This window comes from Podarcis muralis, chromosome 2, assembly GCF_964188315.1.
Source record: "Podarcis muralis chromosome 2, rPodMur119.hap1.1, whole genome shotgun sequence".
In the NCBI taxonomy this organism is placed as follows: Eukaryota; Metazoa; Chordata; class Lepidosauria; order Squamata; family Lacertidae; genus Podarcis; species Podarcis muralis.
The window spans coordinates 77,627,730-77,650,766 of record NC_135656.1 but is presented as its reverse complement, the minus strand read 5'-3'; the positions used below and the strand labels follow the sequence as shown (position 1 = coordinate 77,650,766).

The following is a 23,037-nucleotide window of genomic DNA, read 5'->3' as shown; positions in this document are numbered from 1 at the left end:
AGCCCTGGTGGGTGCATTGGGCACCTAAAGGGATCACCTTTATATGGAAAAAGGGGAGCTACATTACTGAGTTTTCCAGCAGAGACTGGGTATGGATTTCAATAGAATATAGTCTAAGAAATGTACAGTGGCTTGAGTAGTATAGAAATCCCATAAGTGATATTTCTGTATCAAAGAGATGTTACCTTCTCCATCTGCATGCAACTGCTGGCTTATTCTGACTGGACTTCCATTATTAGGAGTACAGTCAAAACAATGGTAGCATAGATTGGTGTGTTACTTTGTTAAAATATCTATATTGCTTATGAAATGGAGCCTTGTACTTATTGTTCATAACCAAATTTTAAAGAACATTAAATAAGGTATTCAAAAACACGATCCATTTAGAGTTTAACATTTGATCAACTGTACTGCTTAACACTTGACTAGTCCTATATAATTTTCCTAATTTTTGTCTTGTAAAAAAACCTAACAACCTTTAACAACATTAAGCTATACTGGGGTATGCTGGTTTGAGTCAGGCAGAATGTTACATGATGATGCTTGATGCTCACTACTGCCTGCCTCTAGCTTTACTTACGATTTGTTTCCTGAAAAATCACCTCTCAAAATCTGCAAGTTTTCTTTGGGGAACACACTGGTGTTCTGATTTCAGAAAAACAGAAGTTCTTCTACTTATGACTATACACTGACATTTTTATTTAAAGCAATCATTTTATTAAGCTTCAATTGTTCTGCTCTACAGTGTCAGGCTCATACTAGAATTTCACCAGGACTTCAGTCTCCATGGCACAGTAATTCTAAAGTGGTAAACAGTACAAAGTTATTTAAGGAACAGAAAGACTGATACAGAAGAGTACATGGTAGAGATCTTGTGGTGGTTAGGGAGGAGCAGCAGGTTCAGCATCTGCTCCGGAAAGATGCATAAAAAGCTCTCCCATCTCTGTTACATCATTGTCAGCAGCTGGCAGTGTTCTGTTTTCTCGATCTTCAATAAAATCCCAGAGGCGAACAGAATTAAGGAACTAGAATAAAAAAACAACAAAATAGTGCTCACTAATGACTCATACCTAAGAAGATATTTGCTTAAATACTGCATACACCTGAACTGAAAAGCAGGGTACTGCTACAGCTAAAACAGCATCCTCCACAGTGCAGTACAAGTATGACAAGGCCTACTTCCCTTGGTACCAAAAAGATGCCAGCTGCAGAGAGGCACATGGGTCACTGATGTGTGTGAAGAGTTACCTTTTCTTGGAGGCTACAGTCCCCTATTTGCCCATCTAACCCACTAGTCTCGGGCAAAGATTTTTCACAGCACTTGAAACTGGCACCTTTCTCTGTGCAAGCATGTGCTTGACCAGTGAGCTATCAGTCCTTGCCCTAGGAAGGGCCTTTCTGTAAATGCAAGCTTGTGATCCTGTCCTTTGTATTTCCAAGACCTTAACAGCTCTTGGGTCCAGCTGTTGGGAGTGTGTGTTGTAGCTACTACTACTCTAAATCCCCATTGGACCCTAAGGCCTCTTACATCAGCACTGCAACTTGTAACATCTTGGGGATTTTTGCTGCACCAGCATGTGTCGTAGTAATAGCACGGCTGGCATAGGTTTAATACAGTAAAGTGCCAGTTCCAAAATACTGAAGCCAACCTGAGTCACGCAATTCAGTTCATCCATGACCAACAGTCAACAAATCCCCTCAGAAATACAAGTAGGCCATAAATGCCTCCTGAATATTGTGATCAGTAGTCAGAGTATATAGCATTTAGCTGTGCATATTTCAGCTGGAAACACAGTGTTAAGATTCTGATCCTCTAGTTAAAATAGCAATTACAATTAAACTTCCATGCACACTATTGGCCTGAGTCTATGTTCTGTCATGTAGACTGAAAAAATAAGGTTCAAAAAGGCTCTTGCAGTGCTGCATGGCCAGAGGGGTGAGGCCGTCCTGGAGCATGAATTCTGTACCATGCTCAAACCAGGTAACTACTGCTTGTAAACACAAAATGCAAACTTTCCCTCTTCAGAGGCTCCACTCATATAGCAAAAGTAGACACAGAAGATGAGTCCAGGACTTCAAAGCATGCAGCTGTGCCGGCGCTGCCAGCAAGGGCTACAGCACTAGCTGTGTAGGTTATCTGCACTGATCTGACAAAACAGCATTAAGCTTACAGTAAATGTTATAAGCAACAAGTGCACTATTATTAGAAATACAATAGTCTTTACTGAAAAGAAGCCTACTTAGATGATCTAAACATATAAATGTGCAAATTTCAGGGCTATTTAAAACCACACTTGCTAGCTAGGCAAAAACGAACAACTACACTTGAGCATTTGTGTTTTAAATGCCAAGTAAACTAGATTCTGAAATTGAAAGAATTCCATTGTCAAAGTGAGATTCAGTACTTGGGATCTTAGGAAAAGAGCACCCTGTTCCCCAAAGGGGCCAGCTATGCTACAGCTGATACTCGGAAGCCTTTTATGAATGTATAAAAGTGTCAAAGTCTTCAGTGGAAGAATGTGTCGGATCACTGAAGCCCAGCGCTGCTGTTTAGTTGAGAGAAGACACATGGCTGGAAATCTTACCCGGACAGTCCCCTCAGAGCTCAGCTGCTTTCGTGGTTTCTCTGGTTCAGCCCGTCTCCCATCTGGATAGGCATGCAGGTACAGACACTTCCCCCCAAATGGGCAGGTCCCCTTACCCTGGTCAAAATACTTGCAGGCCTTCCTCCTGAACATAGGAGAGAGAGAGAGAAAACACAAGGTCATTCATTAATACCCTAAATCTCAAGGTGGCTCATGCTGCTAAAAACAAGAAAAAATAAAGGTAAATACAGGAGTGAAAACCCAAAGTAAAGGCACCTAAGACACTTCAATGCAAGAGGTGGGGAGATTGTCAATGGCATTATTGCAGGCATCAAGTATTGCTTGCTTTACTGTAAGGGAAGAGGAAAGCAATTAAACACAAAGAGCTTGACTAATTTCCTCCAGCACCCATCACTAACTCTCCCTCCGATTAGATTTGCATTGGTGACTCTGCTCAACAAAGCTTTAGGTGAATAGAATGCTTCTCCATCAATCTCTACTGGAGCAGAGCAGTGATGTACAGTCCCTGTGCAGATCAGATTGCCAACCCTTTTGCAGCCACTCTTTCTCCCATGTATCTTCAGAGAAAGGAAGCGGGGTATGATATGGCAGTGGATGTGTGCATTTATTTCTGGCCCTGTTCTGACTGTAGTATACCAATGTGAGACTTATGCTTCACTGGGAAGTGTATAGAGTGTTGTGGTAAAAGAGGCTTAGGACAATGTGATCTCTCTTGACCCAATGGGACGCTTTAGTTTCTTACTAGAACAAAACGGAAGCAGGCAAGAATGTAAGACATGTGGCTTCAGCCATAACTTATTATATTATAGGAGACTTGTTTTATTATAAAATCTTTAATTAAAAATTGTAAGTAAAATTTGAGTGTAACACAGTAACTTTAACCAGCTATTAAGTTCAACTGTTAAAATCCGAAGCAAGAAGGGGATAGATTCTTTCTGAGAGAAAAACCCACTCACAGAATCGGTTTTATTTAGGACAAAAAATTCTGTTCAGACATCATTTTACATTCTGAGTCACTTAGATGGGTCAACCATCCAAGCCTGTGATACCACAAAAGCATATTAACTGTACTTCCCATTAATCTGCATTAAGGAAACACATTGTCCTAACTGAGAAAGGCAGCTTGCAACTTGCTTCAAATTATATTTAATAGGGCAGATCTTACTGCAATTTGAAAGTTCTATTTGGGTGCTTTAGTTGAGATTCGTGCAATGCAGGGGGTTGGACTAGATGACCCTTGGGTTCCCTTCCAACTCTACAATTCCATGATTCTGATTCTATAAAAGATGGTCAAAGGCAGAAAAGATTTCAGCTTGAGACCATGTCAAAAATGCTAGTAACTTTGCTATTATGTATTTTTACCACTCCTCTCAATTCCTCTATCAAGACAAATCCAAAATGATTTTTTTGGGGTGGATTTGTTCCATAAAAGAGCTGCAAAGTCAGGAGGTTTACTGCCAGGTGCTTTCCCTTCCTGCATACAGGTCCATTTTTGGAGCTGTCACGCTTAGATTTTCCACAGAAGTATATAATTTATAGCCTTTAGACACAAAACACCGAATCATAGGCTCAAGCTGCTTGTTCTGATCAGCAGCTGCAGATTTCAGCTCTAGATGTATTAATAGCACAGCCCCTGATGTGACTGATAAGCATAAACACTGCATAAATAAAGAGTAACACAATGTAAACAACAAAAGCTTTGCCTTTTGAGGCACACACATCTCAGAGACCAACAGTGAAGGTCACAGAATGACACAGCTGGCATTTGGTTAATTACAACAAGCATTTAACCAAATGCTAGATAGATTAGTAAGATATGTACACAATTCACTGTTGGCTCACATAAAATGAACTATTCACCACATGTGGGTTTTTGTTTTGTTTTGACAAATTTTAAGGGGACAGTTTGATCAAAATAGTGTGAGAAGGTTGAAAACACACTTTCATTCTAGATCTGCTGTTTCAGTTAAACACTGCACTTAAAAATGTTGTCCTGGCAAAGTAATGATTAGAAAAAGGCTTCTTAAATTTCCTGATGTATTCCCCACCCCACCATGGGTAAAAAAATCAGGACCTTTAGCAATTTTAGAGAAAATGGATATTGAAATGATTTGTGGTCTGACCTTAATGCAACCAGACCTTAATGCATTCTCCAAAAAGACACAGTAGCAAAGTCCCTGGCCAAGCTATCTGAGGCCTGAAGTGCGGCTCGATGGAACTAATCATCAAGAGTCCCCACTTGAATTCAATATGACACACATTTTAAAAAAGAGAAAAGACGGCCTTTTCCAGATGCCAATACTCACTTTCATTTCAAGGGATAAAAAAGTGTGAGCCTAGCCAAGTGGAAGAATGCTAGTAAAACAAAAAACTAAACAGGGGTAGGTGGATCACCAGTGATCACTTGTAACTCGCAAAACTTGCATTATGGGACACACAGCTTCTTGCATTTTTATCTTGTGAACCGCGCCGAGATCTTTTGGTGAAGGATGATATATAAACAGAACTAAATAAATAAATAAAATTCTTGCGCAAAGGCCATGGGTCAATTTGGGCATAAATGTTGCTCGATAACCCCAAACCAAAAGGATTGGGATTGTAGTGGGCTCACATGGCCTCTATTTCCATACCCCCATCTACATCTGCTCTGTTGGCAAACCAACTTTGACTAGAAGACAGAATTGCTAATTATGGTTTGCAGAAACCAGTTTGCCTACAAACCAGAACTGAAGGACAGATGAAGAACAGAAGGCCATAATGGGAAGATGGAGTGTGTGAGCCTGGGTCATCTTCATGCAAAGCAGGACTTGGCCTTTCATCTGAATCAAACTACTAGCGTGCCAAAGGGTGAAAAAAAATAGCACTGTTTGGAGCAGTATAAACATGTTACCAAACTCTTAACCAACACATCCTGGAGTTATTTTTTCGGGGGGGGGGGGGGGGAAGGTATTTCATTCCACTGATTGCCACTTTTATTATGTTTAATAGTCTAGTAGACATATTCACAGAAACCTTTTTTAACTACAGAAGTATTCTGTATACTGCATACTGCTCTAGCTTGAGACAATAACACAATTATGATGATGATGTAATTGAACTCCTTCTCATCAAACAACTCTGGTCTCACATTATAATAATCATAATACTTACCCCACTCCCTGCTTAAATGCTTCAATCAGCTCGTTCTTTTTAGTCTGATCTTCCACCCAATACACACTGGGAATTACAAACTCTGATATCACACGACATTCTGGACAGGACCTTGGATGAAATTTAAAAAGTGTATGTGTAGTTTGCTGAGAAGAAGCAGTTTCATCCAATTCAAGAGCAACACCAAGCACTTCTGAAGTACAACACAGTAGCCTGTAGCCTGGAAGCAATATCTGGGGCCCAAAGTGATTTCTGGCAGCTCCGAAAGCTCCCTCACCCTAAAAAAACCCTAACTAAAAAAAAGCAAAGTTTTTTTTCTGAGGATGGGGGAGCTTAAAAAAGCGAGCAGGGCAGGAGGGGGCAGTGTTGAGCTCCAATCTCACACTGGGGTGAAAAGAAGTTTCAAGCTCTCCCCTTATCAGTGTGATGATGGGCTCCATCATAAGAGCTGATGTGAGCAGAGATTTCAGCTTCTCTGCTCAGATCAGTGTGGTAATTGGGATGCAAATTTCTGTTTCTCAAAGCTGATGCAGGTCACAGCAATTCAAAGCGCAGTATTAAAAAGAGATGGCCTCATACTCTCTACTCTTTTGCCTTCACCCCCACTTCCAGAGCTGATCCAGGCAAGATTCTTTCCCACCATTTAATTTTTATCTGCATTCAATGACATGCTCAGTGGCTACAGTATGCTGAATGTTGGGGTGGCAATAACAAAAAAATTCAGTCTTATCCAAGGAACCAAATTTTAAAAATGCTAGGTTTCAGCATTTTCTGTACAAACACACACACACAAATCTTCATTTTTTGAGGCTCATACTGAAGCCAACAAACAAAATAGTCTGTTGTCATCAGTAACCCCCCTTACATATTCCACAATATCTTTTGGTTGTTGTTACAAATGGGGTTTTCCCCATCAATCGAAAAAATTCCTGTAACACTGCAATAACAAAAAACCGTAAGCAAAACTTTTCTTAGTCAATCCTCAGCTACACTACACCTTGTTTGAAGATACAAAGGAAAGAAATAAGAAAAGTATTCCGCACTGTATTCTGAAAATGAAGGTTGTTAGGAACTTACTTTATGATTGGATTCTCAAACTGCTTGACCCCCCTCCACTGCCGGATACAGGACAAGCAGTATGTGTGATTGCAGTTGGAAAGGATTCCAAATCTTCTTTCGGATGCTGATGGTTTGTCATATACCACTTCCATGCAGATACTGCACACCTTGTCCTGACTTGCCTGAAAGGCAAAGGCCTTCTCCATCTCGTGTTCAAACGTAGCCATGCACATCTATATATGTAAGAAAAGCCCAAAAGATATTATATATTTTTAAAGGAAGCAGAGGGAAGGACTGCTACTATAGGTTTCTGTCATGGAGCCACTACAATGTTCTGACAGTACAGTCCTAAACCTGTCGATTTAGAATTGGCAGAGCAATTCAAACACCTCATATGCCTTGCTGGGAGTAGAGGTTCCCTCCATCCAGTCCTTCCTGGCTCTGTCAGCCTCAGATGGTGGAGGAACATCCCAGATGGCGACAGCCAGTGGGAGGGAGCAGGACTGGGCTGGTCCTGGATCTCCTAGATTCTGTGCAGACCTTGCTGTTGTCAGTGTGATGGCAAATGGGTCAGATCTGGGCCTGTTCACAGCAGCCTGGGAGCTGGCACAGCAGAGGGACATTTTCTCTGCCTCCCCCTCCAGCTTCAACTGGCACAAGCACCAGCCTGTACGTGCTGTGCTGGCATTGCTGCTCCATCAAGTCCTGCTGCCACCTGCCAGGAATGAAGGATTGCAGCCTATGCTCCATGAAATCAAGCTTTTTCTAGGGGTTCCACTAACCATCCAAAGCAGATTTGTGGAGGGAGAGGGGAGGGACAAATGTTTCCTTGCTAGATTGATACAACAAGTTTTCCTTGGTAATAAAAGAAACAATAATTAAGAACTACCTCACCAACAACACAGTAGCTGCTTTGTTGTTGTTTTTACAAAAAAGAATATAAATACTAAACCAAACCAAACCCACCAGCGTAAAGACCTTGGAGAGCCAAGGGACTGACATTAAGCTATAATTAAGCATGCAGCTGACCTTGGATTTAAAATGGCAACTGGATACAATTATGTGACAGTAGAATTTTACAGATGAGGCCCACACAATTTCAGACCCATTAAGCTTAATGAAGCCTACCAGCAACTATGTAAATGCCCTATTTTCACAGAGCGGGAGGTGTGTGTGTGTGGGGGGGGGGAACTGTCAAGCACCTGGTGATCACATCACAGTGTACAGCTGGTGAGCTGAATTTGGCATGATGGGTCACAAGTTGAACAGTCCTGATATATGAGAAGTTAACAGCATTCAATTTAATACTGATGAGTAATCTGTCTGAAGAGGGTGAGGGGTGGGAGAGGAAGTAGGTTTGGTTTTAACATGGGACAAAAGAGGAAGTGGGGTATGTTGGGCTAGGCCCAATGATCTCTGCCTGGAAAGAAGTGACATAGGATTCCGCCCCATTTGAGCACTGGGCTAACATAAAGATTGTCTGTTGCCTTAGCATAGCATATTGCAGGAGAGCCATCAGACAGGAAGGGTCAGGAAAAGAAGAATGGAACTACCGTAGTATTCAACTACTGCATCCCATCAGTGCAAGGATTAGTGCTTGTGCTACAGGCCATTTCCTCCCTCCATGCATGCACCACATTCTCCCCAAATCTGTTCCAGAGGGTTGGGGGAACTCCTGGAAATGTTTAAGGGGGCACGTGGGGACGGAGAGAGGGGAGAACATTCCACTGAGAAAGCAGAAATTGTTAGGCTGATGGAATATCCACTTAGCATTATGTTGGATACAAGCTGGTAAGTAAGGGCAGAGAGTGAAGGCTATGGTTTTGTACTATCAATCATTTTTAAGAAGAATGGAAGCAGTACAGGAAACAATCCCAGATATGCAATGTATAGAATACAGCATGCAGGAACATTTATAGATACATTCTGCGTTAAATATTTGAGTTACTGAAACCAACTATATTATATGAAATACAAGACAATTAATTTAAAAGCATCAATCAAATCTAAAAATAACAGTACGGCATTAGCACACCTATAAAGAAGCTCAAGGGAATTTCATTACTCCTAATCAGTTACACTTAAGAATTTAGCAGCAGGTTGAATTCTAAGGCTGGTGCATTCAACAGCTACTTTGGTTTTAGATTCTGATAATGCTACAATAGACATATTTTAATATAGCTGTGAAAATTATATTTCATGGCTTCACACACTGATTACCGTATTTTTCGCTCCATTGGACGCACCGGACCATAGGACGCACCAGACCATAGGAGGGGGAGAACAGGGGAAAAATTTTTTTTCTTGTTCTTCCCCTCTAAAACAAGGTGCGTTCAAGGTACATTCACCAGAGCTTGTGGGGCTGGCGGTGGGGGGAAGCGCTGCTTTCCCCCACCGCCAGCCTCAAAGATCTCTGAAGCCTTTGGAGCGCAGCGCCCCGCTGCCCTGCAGAGGTTTGCGCGCAGCCGTCCCCAAGCTAGAGCAGTGAGACGGAGCCCTCCGTTTAGCTGTTCTGGCTTGGGAACAGCCTTGCTAGCTTCTGCAGGACAGCGGGGTGAAGGCACCCCGCTGTCCTGCAGAGGTTTGTGCGCAGCCGTCTCCAAGCTAGAGCAGCGAGACGGAGCCCTCCGTCTCGCTGTTCTGGCTTGGGAACAGCCTTGCTAGCCTCTGCAGGACAGCGGGGTGAAGGCACCCCGCTGCCCTGGAGAGGTTTGCGCGCAGCCGTCCCCAAGCTAGAGCAGCGAGACGGAGCCCTCCGTCTCGCTGTTCTGGCTTGGGAACAGCCTTGCTAGCTTCTGCAGGACAGAGGGGGGAAGGCACCCCGCTGCCCTGCAGAGGTTTGCGCTCAGCCGTCCCCAAGCTAGAGCAGCGAGACGGAGCCCTCCGTCTCGCTGTTCTGGCTTGGGAACAGCCTTGCTAGCTTCTGCAGGACAGCGGGGTGAAGGCACCCCGCTGCCCTGGAGAGGTTTGCGCGCAGCCGTCCCCAAGCTAGAGCAGCGAGACGGAGCCCTCCGCAGTGCTCCGTCTTCCTGTTCTGCCTTTGGGCTTAGCGGCGCAGCCTGCATTCGCTCTATAGGACGCACACACATTTCCCCTTAATTTTTGGAGGGGAAAATGTGCGTCCTATAGAACGAAAAATACGGTATACTGTAGTTTAAGTATTATTTTCCAATGCAATTTTACACACTACTTTCTCTAGTAGTTCACTCAAGTTATTAGTATTTTTTAAGCCACTTGATTACTCATGGAAGGTGACAAAAACATACTTGTAGATACTTTAAAATGAAGCTTACCAATAAACTAGAGGAAAATATGCTAGCAAAAATGTAAAGACTACACTGACACAATAGCATTATCATGGTTTCCTACTACAATAGTGAATCACATTATTAATCTACATGGAGTAAATTTAAAGAGGAAGCTTTCCAACTAACCACAGTCCCCCACAATGTCTGAACTTGGGTATCTGTGGCTTGTTCAAACTATGCCTAGCGAGACCAAGCCAGGATCTGGGAAAAAAGTCAGCTGCAGCATAAACAAAACCACAGTCCACCAAGTTCAGATGACAGAGGGAGTGGTGGTTAGTTTAAAACCAGAAGCCAAAGATTCCAGTCTACTTGATGAAGGCATGAAAGAGCAGAAGAGGGAACTCGAGGCCTAGGCTCACTTGCATGGCAGGAAACCATAGATTCTAGCTGGATCTGTAGGACTCTAAAAACCAAAGATAACATAGATCTACAAGATGTTTCAAGAAATACAGTATCAGGTTGAAATTAGTTTTCTTTTTAGTCATGTTTACCTTTTCATGCATCTTTCTCTGTTCTGGGTCAAAGGGATGAAGTACTTGCAAGCCACAGATTTCACACACTTGCCCATGGAGGTAGAGACATCTGTCACCAAACTGGCACATGCCAGCTGCTGCATAGGGACATAACTGTTCGCCATCAGCGTATGAACTTCCAGGTTCAGCATCATCATCTTCAAGCCCACTGCGGATAGCTTCCAAATATGAATGGGGCTTTGCTTCTAGAGCATCTGCTGGAACACTGCAACATGCTGAATCACTCTGAGCGCTGCATCTTGTCCTTTCCTCATTTGAGCCACATAAATCTTGGGAGAGGAGAAAATAGCATGTGATCATGTGAAACCGAAGAGCTACGGTTAGCTGCTCATGAAATATCCCATCATAAGGTAATAAAGCAGCTGGCAGGCATTTCTAAATTGCAATTTAATTCAACTTGCCTCCACTAAACACAGGGAACCTACTTTCATCTTCAGATCGTAGAAAGCTTTATCATCTCCAGTCATGCACTTTAATTACTCACACCCAATTCTTTCTGGAACAAGCATCAGAAAAACATGCATCCAAAATTAAAGAATGGGTGAAAAATAATTGCAAATTTACAAAATGCCAGTCATGGCAGCAGGCACAGTGTGCATGAAGGGAGCTTGCAAGTTTCCAGGATCCTAGAGGTGAAGATTAAGTAGCTCTTGCCCTCCCTTCACAGCAACAGTCTCCCCAAGCGCAGTGCTGTATCTTTCTCCATACGAGTGAATGGCAGCCATGCACTGACATTGGAGAATGCAAAAGGGTGCACTCAGGAACATTATGGTGTGTGCACATGAAACCAACTTTTTAAACCTCAGCCATTAAGAATCAAGTCTGCTCCTATCTGCCAAAGTTGGGGCCTGTTTCTTGGTCACTGTAGGCCAGAGCTTTTCAAACTACATTGTGACATGTTAGAGTGTCGGCTGCAGTGTGTGAGTCTGTTTATGTAAAGACAAATGCTTGGAATCATTTAAAAGGTAAAGGGACCCCTGACCATTAGGTCCAGTCGTGACCGACTCTGGAGTTGCGGCGCTCATCTCGCTTTATTGGCCGAGGGAGCCGGCGTACAGCTTCCGGGTCATGTGGCCAGCATGACTAAGACGCTTCTGGCAAACCAGAGCAGCACACGGAAACGCCGTTTACCTTCCCACTGGAGCAGTACCTATTTATCTACTTGCACTTTGACGTGCTTTCGAATTGATAGGTTGGCAGGAGCAGGGACTGAGCAACGGAAGCTCACCCCGTCACAGGGATTCGACCCACCGACCTTCTGATCGGCAAGTCCTAGGCTCTGTGGTTTAACCTACAGCGCCACCTGCGTCCACCTGAATCATTTAGGACCAAATAAAAAGCAGCAAATAAGCAAAACAACAAAGTGTCAACGGCATTAGAAAAATGGAAAAAAGCCAACTCTTACCTCTGTCTCTGAGCACTAATGTTTTCTTTTCACGTTTTCCAGGCTCATGTACTTTACTTTTTGTTATAGGTGTATTTTGCTCCGGCTGAGTGTTAAGGCTGTAGAATGGTGGTGCAGAAGCGCAAAGTGTCCTAGTACTCACTATGGCACCTGATGCAGAAGGTCTAACATGATCATATCTTAAGAACAAATAAAAAGACCACAAATATTAACTGCGGAAGACATTTATTTCAATGCATTTGTGCCAGTACAATTACCTTACTGTGTAATTCTCAGGTTTGGGGGGATAGCCACCCTTGCAAAAAGGGACTTGTTTCAATAGGCAGGCTGTTTAAAAGCAAGTGGGCTCTTAAGAATGAGTGTCACTCACTGCTTGGATGAATTCAGCAAAATCTATACTGAACATACAATGAGTACGAGTTACTGCACTTTTAACGTATTCACAGTACCTTCCTATGCAAGAATAAGTCCCACTGATTTCAATTAAGTGAGGAGCAGGGTTGCAGTCTTCCAGCAGAATTCTACTCAGAAGTAAGTCCTATTGAATTCAATGGGCCTTAGTGGGGTAAGGACTGCAGTCTAAATTGACTTTTTAATCTTTCTACAGCATAATTAAAATCCCCTTAGGAGAGACTACATCCCTCATCTAGTTAAGCCCAGAAAGTACTCTTAAGAGTAAAACTAAGATCCTAATACTATGTATGTTTACTTAGAGCTCTGCCAATTTCAAAAGAAACTTACTTCTGCTTAATATTTAGGATTGCAGCATAAACATCCCAATTCTATGTTCAATGGTATATACACCAAAGAAAGTGTATATGGGATTGTAACTTTAGATCAACCACCTGGGCTCCACACAATGCAAGCTTTAATTTCGAAAGCTTTTTTATAAAACAAGCAGCAACACAGATTCTAAGAACTAACTGTCCAGCTGCAACCAGGATATTGGAACATTAAGCTCTTCCTCTAATTTTACTAAAAATCTAGATATTACAAACCAAATAGAAGCCAAGCCACAAGCTGTTCTTCAAGTCTCGAGGATCAACAGCTTAGGAAATATAGTTGACATGACACTCCCCTCCCCCACTGCAAAAAACCTGTAGGTTTTATTTTAAAAACTAGCAGCCCATACCTGCAGCGAGTTCCATAGGCACACTGGCCTTTCTGGTAGAATTTGCAGATAGTAGATGGTTTACTTGTAGACAAATCATGTGAAAACAGGCACCTACTTCCTTCACGGCATACCCCTTGCATAAAATACCTGCAGCGACAAAGAGAAAATACCAACAGATGACAGGCATTTAAACTATTTCTTGATGTTGTTCAGACATGACCAAAAAATCAACCACCAAGCATTATGCATCAACTATTACATGCACCATAATGTGAAACCAGGAAAAGTGAGACAGAAATTAGAGCACAATTTCAAAAATGAAACGAACTTAGTAAAAGAGTAAGTGAACAAGAGACATAGGCAACCTCGGCCCTCCAGATGTTTTGGGACTACAACTCCCATGATCCCTAGCTAACAGGACCAGTGGTCAGGGATGATGGAAATTGGTAGTCCCAAAACATCTGGAGGGCCGAGGTTGCCTATGCCTAATTTAGGGCTTTTTAAGTTAGAAAAAAAGGCAAGAGGGCAGAACCTCGGATGTGTATTGATTTTTACTGATTTGGGGGGCAGCTGCTCCCCTGCCTCCCCCTTGGCTACACCCGTGGGGGGCCACAGGAAGGAAAGAAGGTCGGGAAGGGGGCCACGGTCAGAAAACGTTTGGGAAACACAGGACAAGAGCATATAACACCAATCCTGGCATAACTCTACTGGCTGCCAATTAGTTTCCAGGCCCAATTCAAAGCGCTGCTTTTGACATATAAAGCCTTAAATGACTCAAGACTGCAATACTTTGAGGACTGCCTCTCCCTATATGAACCAACCTAAGACCCTTCTTTGTGTGTCTCCTTCACAAGAGGTCTGGAAAATGGCAACAGGAGAACGGGCATCGTTTGTGGAGTGCTCTCTCCAGGGAGGTTCACCTGGCACCATCATTATATAGCTTTAGGCACCAGGCAAAAATTTTCTTCTGTAACAAGGCCTTTGACCTTTAACTATCTGTGGCCTATTAGAAGTCGGATGGGATGTTTTTAAAACACTTCTTTTTCCTCTTGGTTTTAATGTATCTTTGGATTGCCCTGGGCGATATAAAGCAACTGACTAAATAAATAGCAGAAAATGAACTTGACAGAATATGTTCTTTTAAAAGGATTACTTAAAAAAAATAATCACCAATAATTTTCTCTCTCTATTTGGGTAATACTAGAAACTGGGACATCCCATGAAGATGAATCATAGGAGATTCAGGACATACAAAATCTGGAAATGCTTCTTTTCAGAACATAGCTAAACTATGAAATGCCCTGCCACATAACATGGTGAGGACCAGCAATCAGGGTCATGAAGGTCAGCATCCCAGGCAGCATTCCTCTGAATATCAGTTGCCGGAATTCAAAGGTGAGGATTGCGCTGTTGTGCTCCTATTATGGCTACGTGTCCGCTTGCGCACTGTTGAGAACGAGATGCTGGACCAGAAAGGGCCACAGTTCTGATCCAACAGGGCTGCTCTTGGGTTCCTCCTCTCGCACAACTAAGTTTCTGTTTCTCTTCCCTACTGGGGCGAACTTCAAAAGCAAGCTAAACAAGGAGACACACACAGGCGCGTGCGGAGGCGAGCTAGGTAGGGATGGGGGGGGCAGGATCACAGAGGTTGCCTCGTCCTCTCCCCCCAAGGAGGCCAGATCCCAAAGGGCCTCCTATACACCTAGTGGCTTCTAGGCCCACGAGGGTCCCCTTGCAGGGCTTTGGGACCAACGGAGCTGCAGGCGGGAGGCGGGAGCGGGGTGTGTCCGCCTGTCACCAGGGAAATGGAACAAAGGTAGGAAGCAGAAGCAGCGGCGCCCGCCTCTCCTTCCCGTTCCGTTGGGTGGGGGAGGGGGCTCTCGGGAGTTTAACGGGCCAGAGGCGGGAGGGAGGAGGGCGGGAGCCCGGCCGCCTCTCGACCCCTCCCCGGCGAGGGGCGGGGCGTGCCCGCGCGCCGTAGGGCGGCGGGTGGGGGAGGGGAGAGGTCGCAGTGCTCGGCGGCTCTGACCTGCAGGTCACGTCCTTAGTGCTGCTCATGTCTCCTCCGGCTCAGCTCCCGCTTCGGCGTCCCCTCCCGGCGCAGCTCCTCGCATTTTGGTTCCGCTGAGCCCTGAGGAGCTTAAGGCGGCGGGCGAAGGGAGGAGGTGGAGGAGCTGTTTGGGAGCCCTGCCAAAGCTACCCGGCCTCTTCTTGCAGGAACTGGTTTCCGGTCGGAAGGCATTAGGGGAGGCACGCGCGGCCGGATGCTTTTGGCTGTGGCGGAAATGGAGGGCGGCGGCGGCGGCCATGGAGACTTGCCGTAACTCCTTGCCAGCCTGTGGGGCTAGAGCGGCCGCGCGCCTGAAGCGCCAACGCGAGAGCGAGGCGGCGCGCCCTCTAGCGGCGCCTCTGAACAAGACAGTCGTTCTCAATCTACGGTGGCGCCGAATCTTTTGGGAGCTGCACATCGCCCTATCTAGCAAGGAGGGCGGGAAGCGTCACAAACACCAGGAATCATAGAATCGTAGAATTCGCAGGGGTCACGAGGGTCATCTAGTCCAATCCCCTGCAATGCAGAAATATTTTGCCAACGTAGGACTCAAACCCATGACCCTTAGATTAAGAGTCTTATGCTCTGATAACTGAGAGACAATATATTTCCTTCTTTTGCTTTCTTGTCTCCCGAAATATAGATGCAATGTGCAAGGCTAAGTAGATTTAATCAGAAGTAAGTCCATTCTCTACTTAGTGTGCTTAGGGTTGCAGTCCTTCTTGGAAGTAATTTTCTAGACGCAATATTCAGAAAGAATTTAAGCGCTCTTCAGCAGAATGGCCAACTTGCCACGACACACCACCTTTGCAGCATCTGCACTACAGACTTTCAAACGTTGGTGTTGAAATATATACAACAAAAAATTAATCAGTTTGAGTCGTGTGATTCAATTTGAGTCTACTAGACCCCAAAATTTTAAGCTACATGGACTGAAGTCACTTATGGTGCCTGTCTGGGATTAGGGCCCCTGATATTTAACCTTTCTTAGTTTCATAGTAATCTGCTCCAGGGTTTCGTAGAGCAGAGTCCAATTCCTCACAAGAACTTTACACAGCAGGCAGGCAGATCACATGGAGAGAGAAACCTTGCTTCCTGCAGCTAGTAAGATGGATTCCTGGGTGGTCCTTTAGCTCTGATTACTGCCTTGGTTCTTGTTTGGAGCTGCTTTCAGTTATATTAGAATGTGGTCAGTAAGAACAGCTTTACAGTGGTACTTCAGGTTAAGAACTTAATTCATTCTGGAGGTCTGTTCTTAACCTGAAACTGTTCTTAACCTGAGACACCACTTTAGCTAATGGGGCTCCTGCTGCCACTGTGCCACTGCTGCGCAATTTCTGTTCTCACCCTGAAGCAAAGTTCTTAACCTGAGGTACTATTTCTGGGTTAGCGGAGTCTGTAACCTGAAGCGTCTGTAACCCAAGGTACCACTGTATTATGCTGCTGGGTTTGCCTGACAGCTATGCTAGCGGAGAAGCAGGTGCAAGCCCCAAACTTCCAAGTCACAGTTTTCTTTCTGTGCAAAAGAGAAATTACAGGGGCCTTTCTGTTTAACATCAGTTAACATAGCTTTGGGGTTTCGGTTTTATATGCAGAGAAACAGAAGGCTAGCCACTAGCAGGAACTGAGCCAATATTGACCACGTGAGTGGACAAATTACAGCTACCATACTGTGTGAATCTACAGCAGAATAACTTCATCATGATATGAAAAAACAAATACTGGCTCTTTAAGGGAATGTCCACCTGCAAACCCTCCCTCCCTCCCTGCCCCCTTCTCTGCTTCCTTCTCTTAGAGGAGTAATTGGCTCTCTGATCTGTCATTCTCACCTGCACAGCTAACAAATCCCACCCACTTTCCCATGCCCATTTCAGTGATTAAGCTCTGCCTTTCACCCATAAGCCTGTGCCAGGTAGAAGCCCAGCTGCATTTGCACAAGGAGGAGGCAGAAATCATGCAGCCTTTGGACTCGGAGAGAGGCTTAATCAAAATCAGCCACTGTAAGAGAGACATCTTTGGTTCCTTTGTGCCCAGGCATTGTCCCCTGTGTGGGCAGAGCCTGTTCTACAGGAAACTGGAAGAAGCACCTGTCACTATCCCCAGCCCATTTGTTAATGGGCACAGAGAAAGATGTTCTTTTTTACTTAAACCTACTACAGGAACCTTTCTGAGGTAGGATTTTCTGCTCAACAATGCTATGTTTAGTATTTATGTTCATTTTGCTTGATTGTGTGCTCAGAAAGAAGACATATGAAAGCTACCTTACGATGGATTAGATCAGTCCATCTGCCGCAGTCCACTGATGGGTAGCAATGTTTTCCCAAGATCGGGGGCTAAATTCTCTCTCATCCTTGCAATGTGGCAGCAGGATTAGAGGTGCCAAGGAATGAGCAGTGTGCAGTGCAGAATGCTGCAGCATGATGACTGATAGGAGTGAGATTTTGCCAGCATGATGGTACCATTGCTCAAAGATCTGTATTGGTTGTCAGTTTGTCACTGGGTTCTGCAATTCAAGGCCTTAAGAGCTTGGGACCAGTTTACTTAAGGGATTGGCTTGCCCTACATGTGCCAATTTGACTGCTTTGATCTGGGGAACTTGCACTTTTACAAGTGCCATATAATGTCTGCTCTGCCTTTGCGAGGAGTTGATCATTTAGTTTGGCAGCACCCTCACTATATTTCAGACATGCACTGAAAAAGTTTTTATTTTAGCAAGCCTACCCGGACCTATGATTTAGTTACCTGTATTTGTTTTAGAAGTTCTATGGTTTTCATCTGTGTCTTAATAATTATTATTTCGTGTATGTTTCTTCATAGTGGATTTCGGTACAATTTTATTATGTACACTGCTTAGAGAGTTCTTGGATTAAATGGTTTGTAAAACTTTAAAAATGAAATAAATATGGCACCTTCTGCAGACAAACCATGTGGTCTTATTCTAAGCTCTGGTGTAGAAATGAGTAAATTCTGCATAATTTACTAAAGTGAGTCAAAATCTGTTTTGAAACAAAATTGACAGGTCAGGAGGTCTAATTTAGTGATCAACTGTAAACGGCTTTGAGATTTTTTCTTATAAAGCGGTATAGAAATGAAAACAAACAAACAAACAACAACACCACCACACCACCTTTATAGAGTTACAAATCCCACGATCAGTTTAGAGCAGCGTTTCTCAGTCTTAGGTCTCCAGCTGTTTTTTAACTACAACTCCCATCATCTCTAGCTAGCAGGACCAGTGGTCTGGGATGATGGGAACTGTAGTCCCAAAACAGCTAGAGACCAGAGTTTGGGAAACACTGATTTAGAGCAAGGGTAGGGAACCTCTTGTGCTTCAGGGCAGATTTGGGCCAACGGGAGTCCTGCTTCAATATATGAGGCCATTCCTTGCAAACCACACCCAACTATCCCACATCTGTGGTCATATTTGGTGCCATGGGACAGGTACCCACATAGCTGCAAAGAAACAATGGGGAGCTTAAAGGTTCCCCATGCTTGGTTTAGAGGAATTATAAAATCTGCAGAACGTGGGGTACAACCTGATGAAAAGTATTGATCAATTACCGGTAATTGCATGAGTTTTAGCTAAGTAATGTGCAGCTTTGTCACACTGGCCACGTGACCCGGAAGTGTCTCCGGACAGCGCTGGCCCCTGGCCTCTTAAGTGAGATGGGTGCACAACCCCAGAGTCTGTCAAGACTGGCCCGTACGGGCAGGGGTACCTTTACCTTTACCTTTAATGTATCAATAGCATTTGCATCAGGATGAAAATAATTCCCGAAATAAACTCGTTATTGTTGTTGATACCTCTTCTAATATGATGCTAACCACCTGCAGTTTATATAAGTGCTTTTTTGTATGTATATCATGTATAATTTGCTGCCAGATTGAGGCAGCCTTTTACTCATTTAGAAGTTTAATTAATTAAATGGAACAGTAATTACATTTGATAAGATTGTAGTCAGTCTTTTCAGGGCAGAGAGAGGGAACAGGACATTTCTCTATATTGCAAAAATATAGCATTTCCCTCCCCAATAACTGGATTGTTTTCTAACATGAAAAGATATTAAATGTCTTCTTTCAGAGGGTATGATGGAAGTTCTGATCTCCATGTTGGAATAACCAATACTAGTGGTAAGAGACATTTGTAATTCACTTTCTAAATTAAGATTCTCTATGTGAAACATAAATGTCTTTGGACTCATTTCCTTCTCTCAGGTTGCTCATCCTTTGCCTATTGCCTACAATGTCTCCCCCTTCAACCTCCTGGCATTCTGGCCCTTGATTTCTCTTCCTTTTCCAAGATTTCAGGCTCCTTACAGTATGTGAACTGCAACCCTTCTACCCCCAATCCCCTTTTTGCTAAGTCTACATAACCATTTTTCCTGGGGAAAGTTTGCATATGTGATTGCCTGTAGCTAGAGCTCTTTTCAGTTGGGCCTAGGGATGTAAGAAGGCATAATTTTTTGTTCCACTTGTATTGGTTTTATGCGGCACTGCTTCCATTACACCACCATTTGTCTTCTGCCAAAAATGTTACTTGTCTTGCTTTCTGCTGTGGCAAAATTACACAATTTAGGTAATTAATTATGCCATTACATTGAGATTCATAGGACTACATACTCAGGGTTCATATAACCAACATTTTTAGAACTACTGTTCAGATGAGCCTGTAAAAGAAATGGGAATGATGTTGCAAGTAACAGCAATTAACAGAATGCAATGAATTATACTATTGGTCAACATGTCATAACTAATCCTTGCATTTTGCATTTCTGATTTGTCCGGTTGCTGTGTATTTAGGTTTAGTGTATAATTACAACGAAACTGGAGTTAACATAGCTGAGCATGGATGGGAACAATGTGTAAGTGTTCATCTAGTCCAGCCTGACATGTATGGCCTGCTTAACCAATGGGATACATACCTAGAACAATTCTCTGCAGCAGAAATCTGGCTTCCACACAGGTAAGAAGCTCAATAGACAAATGTGACTATGGCAGCTAAACTAGACATCCTTTGTTTTGGAACTCTGCCTAGGTGGTAACTCAGAGAAGGATCTGATATAGTCATTTGGAGAAATGGTTTTAGACAAAATTACTCTGAGGCCTCTTTCTTCATTAACCCTTTAACTATTTCTGTATATTTTGGGTTTAATTGAGAGATTCTGATAGTATGTATTGTATGAACAATACTAGAAGGGAGAGGTGACTCGAGACATTGCAAGCAGTTCCATGTAACTTTGTAGTGTTATGGTTTTGCAGAATAAATTATCACTGGACTCCATCCTATTCTCAGTTAACGCTCATCTGTGCAATCAAATATATTGTTGCTGGCTTTAACTTCTGTTCAAAGTTGTCAGATGTGTTTCATAAGGAACAGGAATTGATTGGAATGTATACGACCGTTTGATACACTGATCAAGAGGGAACGGGATGTAAGCATGTACAGAATTGCACTACTGTTGGAAGACGAACAAACAAAACCAAAATTGAATACAGGCAGGTTTTGCTGCTTTCATTATTTATGTCAGCCTCTCTCAATCAGGTGCTCTCCAGCTGCATTAACCACCACTCCCATCAGCCGCAGTCAGCATAGGCAATTGGCAGAAATGATAGGAGTTGTAGTCCAAAATTTCCAGAGAGTACCAGAAGGCTAATCTAAGCCTTAACAACATTTCAGTGTCCATATTCACTGATCCAATGATTATTAGGATTGATTTCTCCTGAAGTACATTCCAAATAGTCCCTCGAGTACAACCTATGGTTTCAGGGTGGAAAACAAAACATATTATGTTTGCTTTTCAAGTACTTCTAGCGATAGGAACGTCATTCCAATAAAGGCTTTAGTCAAGCTATTTTTCTGCGACCCAGCATAATATATACAGTGATGATTACAAGTACCAAAAAGGGCCAACAAATGTTAAAGACCTGATGATCACTTACAAGTTCTGGAATTTTGAAAAAATTAATGTAAACGTAGACTATATTCTCTCTTACTTTAATTGAACAAGAGCTGTGTGCAGGTTTCAAGTAATCCAAGAAGGGATTCATTGGCATCCCCAAGCTATGGAAAAGTTACAGGCAAAGACACTACTCTGAAAATTACAGCACTCTTTTTGCTAAGAGTGTGTGACATAAGAAATGCTGGTGGTGAGAGCATGTGTCTACCATGAGATTTGTAATTTTACTGCAGTTCGGTAAGGAAAGAAAGACATAAATCTTATTTTTTTTATTTTTAAAAAACCATTTTGTTCTGGATCTAAACAGGCAGTCATAAAATTTGCGGTTGAGGCCATCATCTGTTTTTGTTTTAAGCCAAGCCCACCCAGTAGTGTGTCGCCTAAGAATAGGCTGCAAAAGCACTCAGAGCCACTCCATCCTTTTAAGAAACCTAAACTTGTATCTCATAAAAATTAGCTCAATACATACTTTGAATTTTAGAGAAATAGGTTTTCAAAGTGAGAAACTTACAAAAAAAAAAAATCATACAAGGATGACATTCCCTGGCTTTTTTGTTTTTTTGTTTTTGTATTTTGACTAATTTTAATGAATCAGCACTGTTCTAATAATAATGAGGAACACATTGCAAAGTTAACCTGACTACAGAGTTCCTCAGTTACACTTCAGTTAGCATATGCAAACCACATCCTTACAGCTCCATATGCCATATATGCTTGTTTTGTTACCCACTGGAGACTCACAGGACAAGTAGAATCTCGGGCACACGGCAATATGCAAAAAGAGATTAAATGCTATTGCTAAATTCAGCTTTCCAAGAAGAGAAAAATGTAAAGGTGGTAAGAACTGCATCCAAGATAAATTTATGGGTGAACCAAATATAACTGAAGGAAAATTAAGCCTCATACTGAAAGTTAGAACTTTAAATAGAAGGCAGAAGTTTCCACTTGTGTAGTGTTTTTTTTAAAAATATGAGGGCAGTGTGATGTAACTCACATGGCACATATGACATTAAAGTTTTGTCTAGGTGGTGGTGGTGGTGGGGGGAGGAGGTGATATTAGCATCAGCATCTTTCCATCATTTCCATGTGTAACTTTGTATAGACAGAATGAATGTGACTAACCTCAGCAAACATAAGACACTAACCAATGGTGGCTTTGCTCCACCACATCCCCAAGTTCCACCGTTTAAAAAATCCTTCCATAAATGATGTTCTGCTGGTGCATGTTTCCATTGGTCAAGGATTGCTCTGGCATAATGGCCTGCCTGCACCATCATCATAAGCTAATAAAATGTTTAATAGTCATGTATCACATTGGTTTCTTATGCTCATTTCTTCTTCTCCCATTAATAGGTATGAAGAACATCTCCATAACTGTTACACCTATGCACTAACATTTATTAACTGTGTGCTTAGCGCCCAAAAGAAGCAGCAAATGAATAAAAGTGAATTTACAGAGAGATTTGTGATTCCACGAACAAAGAAAGCTTCCAAGTATATCACCATCTACAAGGAAATATGCAAAAATGGCTTCTATGCGGTTGACCTGCCTGCTCAGGAGGGCACTGCCATTTGAATTTAAATTGAGGGAACTGTATAGCAATGGAAGTAAAATCCTTATGTTAAGGCACTTCTATTTCTTGTTCCTTTCATCTCAGAAGAAAACATGAAGCTGGGACTGCAACACATGTATTAAATCATGCTGCACGTTTACTCAGAAGGCGGTCCCACAGAGATTGAGGATTAATCTCAAGTATCCATAAGACTATGGAACCTTGAGGCTGTTCCAATAAACTTCTACTTTTCTAAACAATGACATTTGGAAGAATGAAATAAAATAAAGACATTATCTGCA

General features: G+C 42.8%; 2 protein-coding genes across 2 annotated transcripts; one reads left to right on the top strand and one right to left on the bottom strand.

Moving 5' to 3' along the window:
* Positions 1 to 675: 675 nt before the first annotated feature.
* On the bottom strand, positions 676 to 15,377 carry MKRN2 (makorin ring finger protein 2). Its single transcript, XM_028718937.2, has 8 exons — positions 15,205 to 15,377; positions 13,194 to 13,322; positions 12,062 to 12,240; positions 10,615 to 10,925; positions 6,834 to 7,048; positions 5,757 to 5,867; positions 2,586 to 2,730; positions 676 to 1,025 (listed from the first exon to the last, which is right to left on the bottom strand). Exons 1-8 carry the CDS (start codon positions 15,231 to 15,233, stop codon positions 882 to 884), a joined length of 1,263 nt encoding a protein of 420 aa, XP_028574770.2. The 5' UTR covers positions 15,234 to 15,377; the 3' UTR covers positions 676 to 881.
* Positions 15,378 to 15,546: 169 nt separating this feature from the next.
* On the top strand, positions 15,547 to 23,037 carry MKRN2OS (MKRN2 opposite strand). The gene is made up of 4 exons (XM_028718939.2): positions 15,547 to 17,397; positions 19,307 to 19,356; positions 20,026 to 20,188; positions 22,536 to 23,037. The coding sequence occupies exons 1-4, from the start codon at positions 17,087 to 17,089 to the stop codon at positions 22,756 to 22,758; spliced, it is 747 nt and encodes a 248-aa protein (XP_028574772.2). The 5' UTR covers positions 15,547 to 17,086; the 3' UTR covers positions 22,759 to 23,037.

Bases quoted from the DNA above. Each gene is read 5' to 3' on its own strand.
- MKRN2 (XM_028718937.2), bottom strand. From the start codon at position 15,233: ATGAGCAGCACTAAGGACGTGACCTGCAG. The intron at 13,323-15,204 runs GTCAGAGCCGCC...TTGTCGCTGCAG, and splicing joins ACTAAGGACGTGACCTGCAG to GTATTTTATGCAAGGGGTAT. The intron at 1,026-2,585 runs GTAAGATTTCCA...TTTTTATTCTAG, and splicing joins GCTCTGAGGGGACTGTCCGG to TTCCTTAATTCTGTTCGCCT.
- MKRN2OS (XM_028718939.2), top strand. From the start codon at position 17,087: ATGCCCATTTCAGTGATTAAGCTCTGCCTTTCACCCATAAGCCTGTGC. The intron at 17,398-19,306 runs GTAGGATTTTCT...GTCTTCTTTCAG, and splicing joins ACTACAGGAACCTTTCTGAG to AGGGTATGATGGAAGTTCTG. The intron at 20,189-22,535 runs GTAAGAAGCTCA...TCCCATTAATAG, and splicing joins GAAATCTGGCTTCCACACAG to GTATGAAGAACATCTCCATA.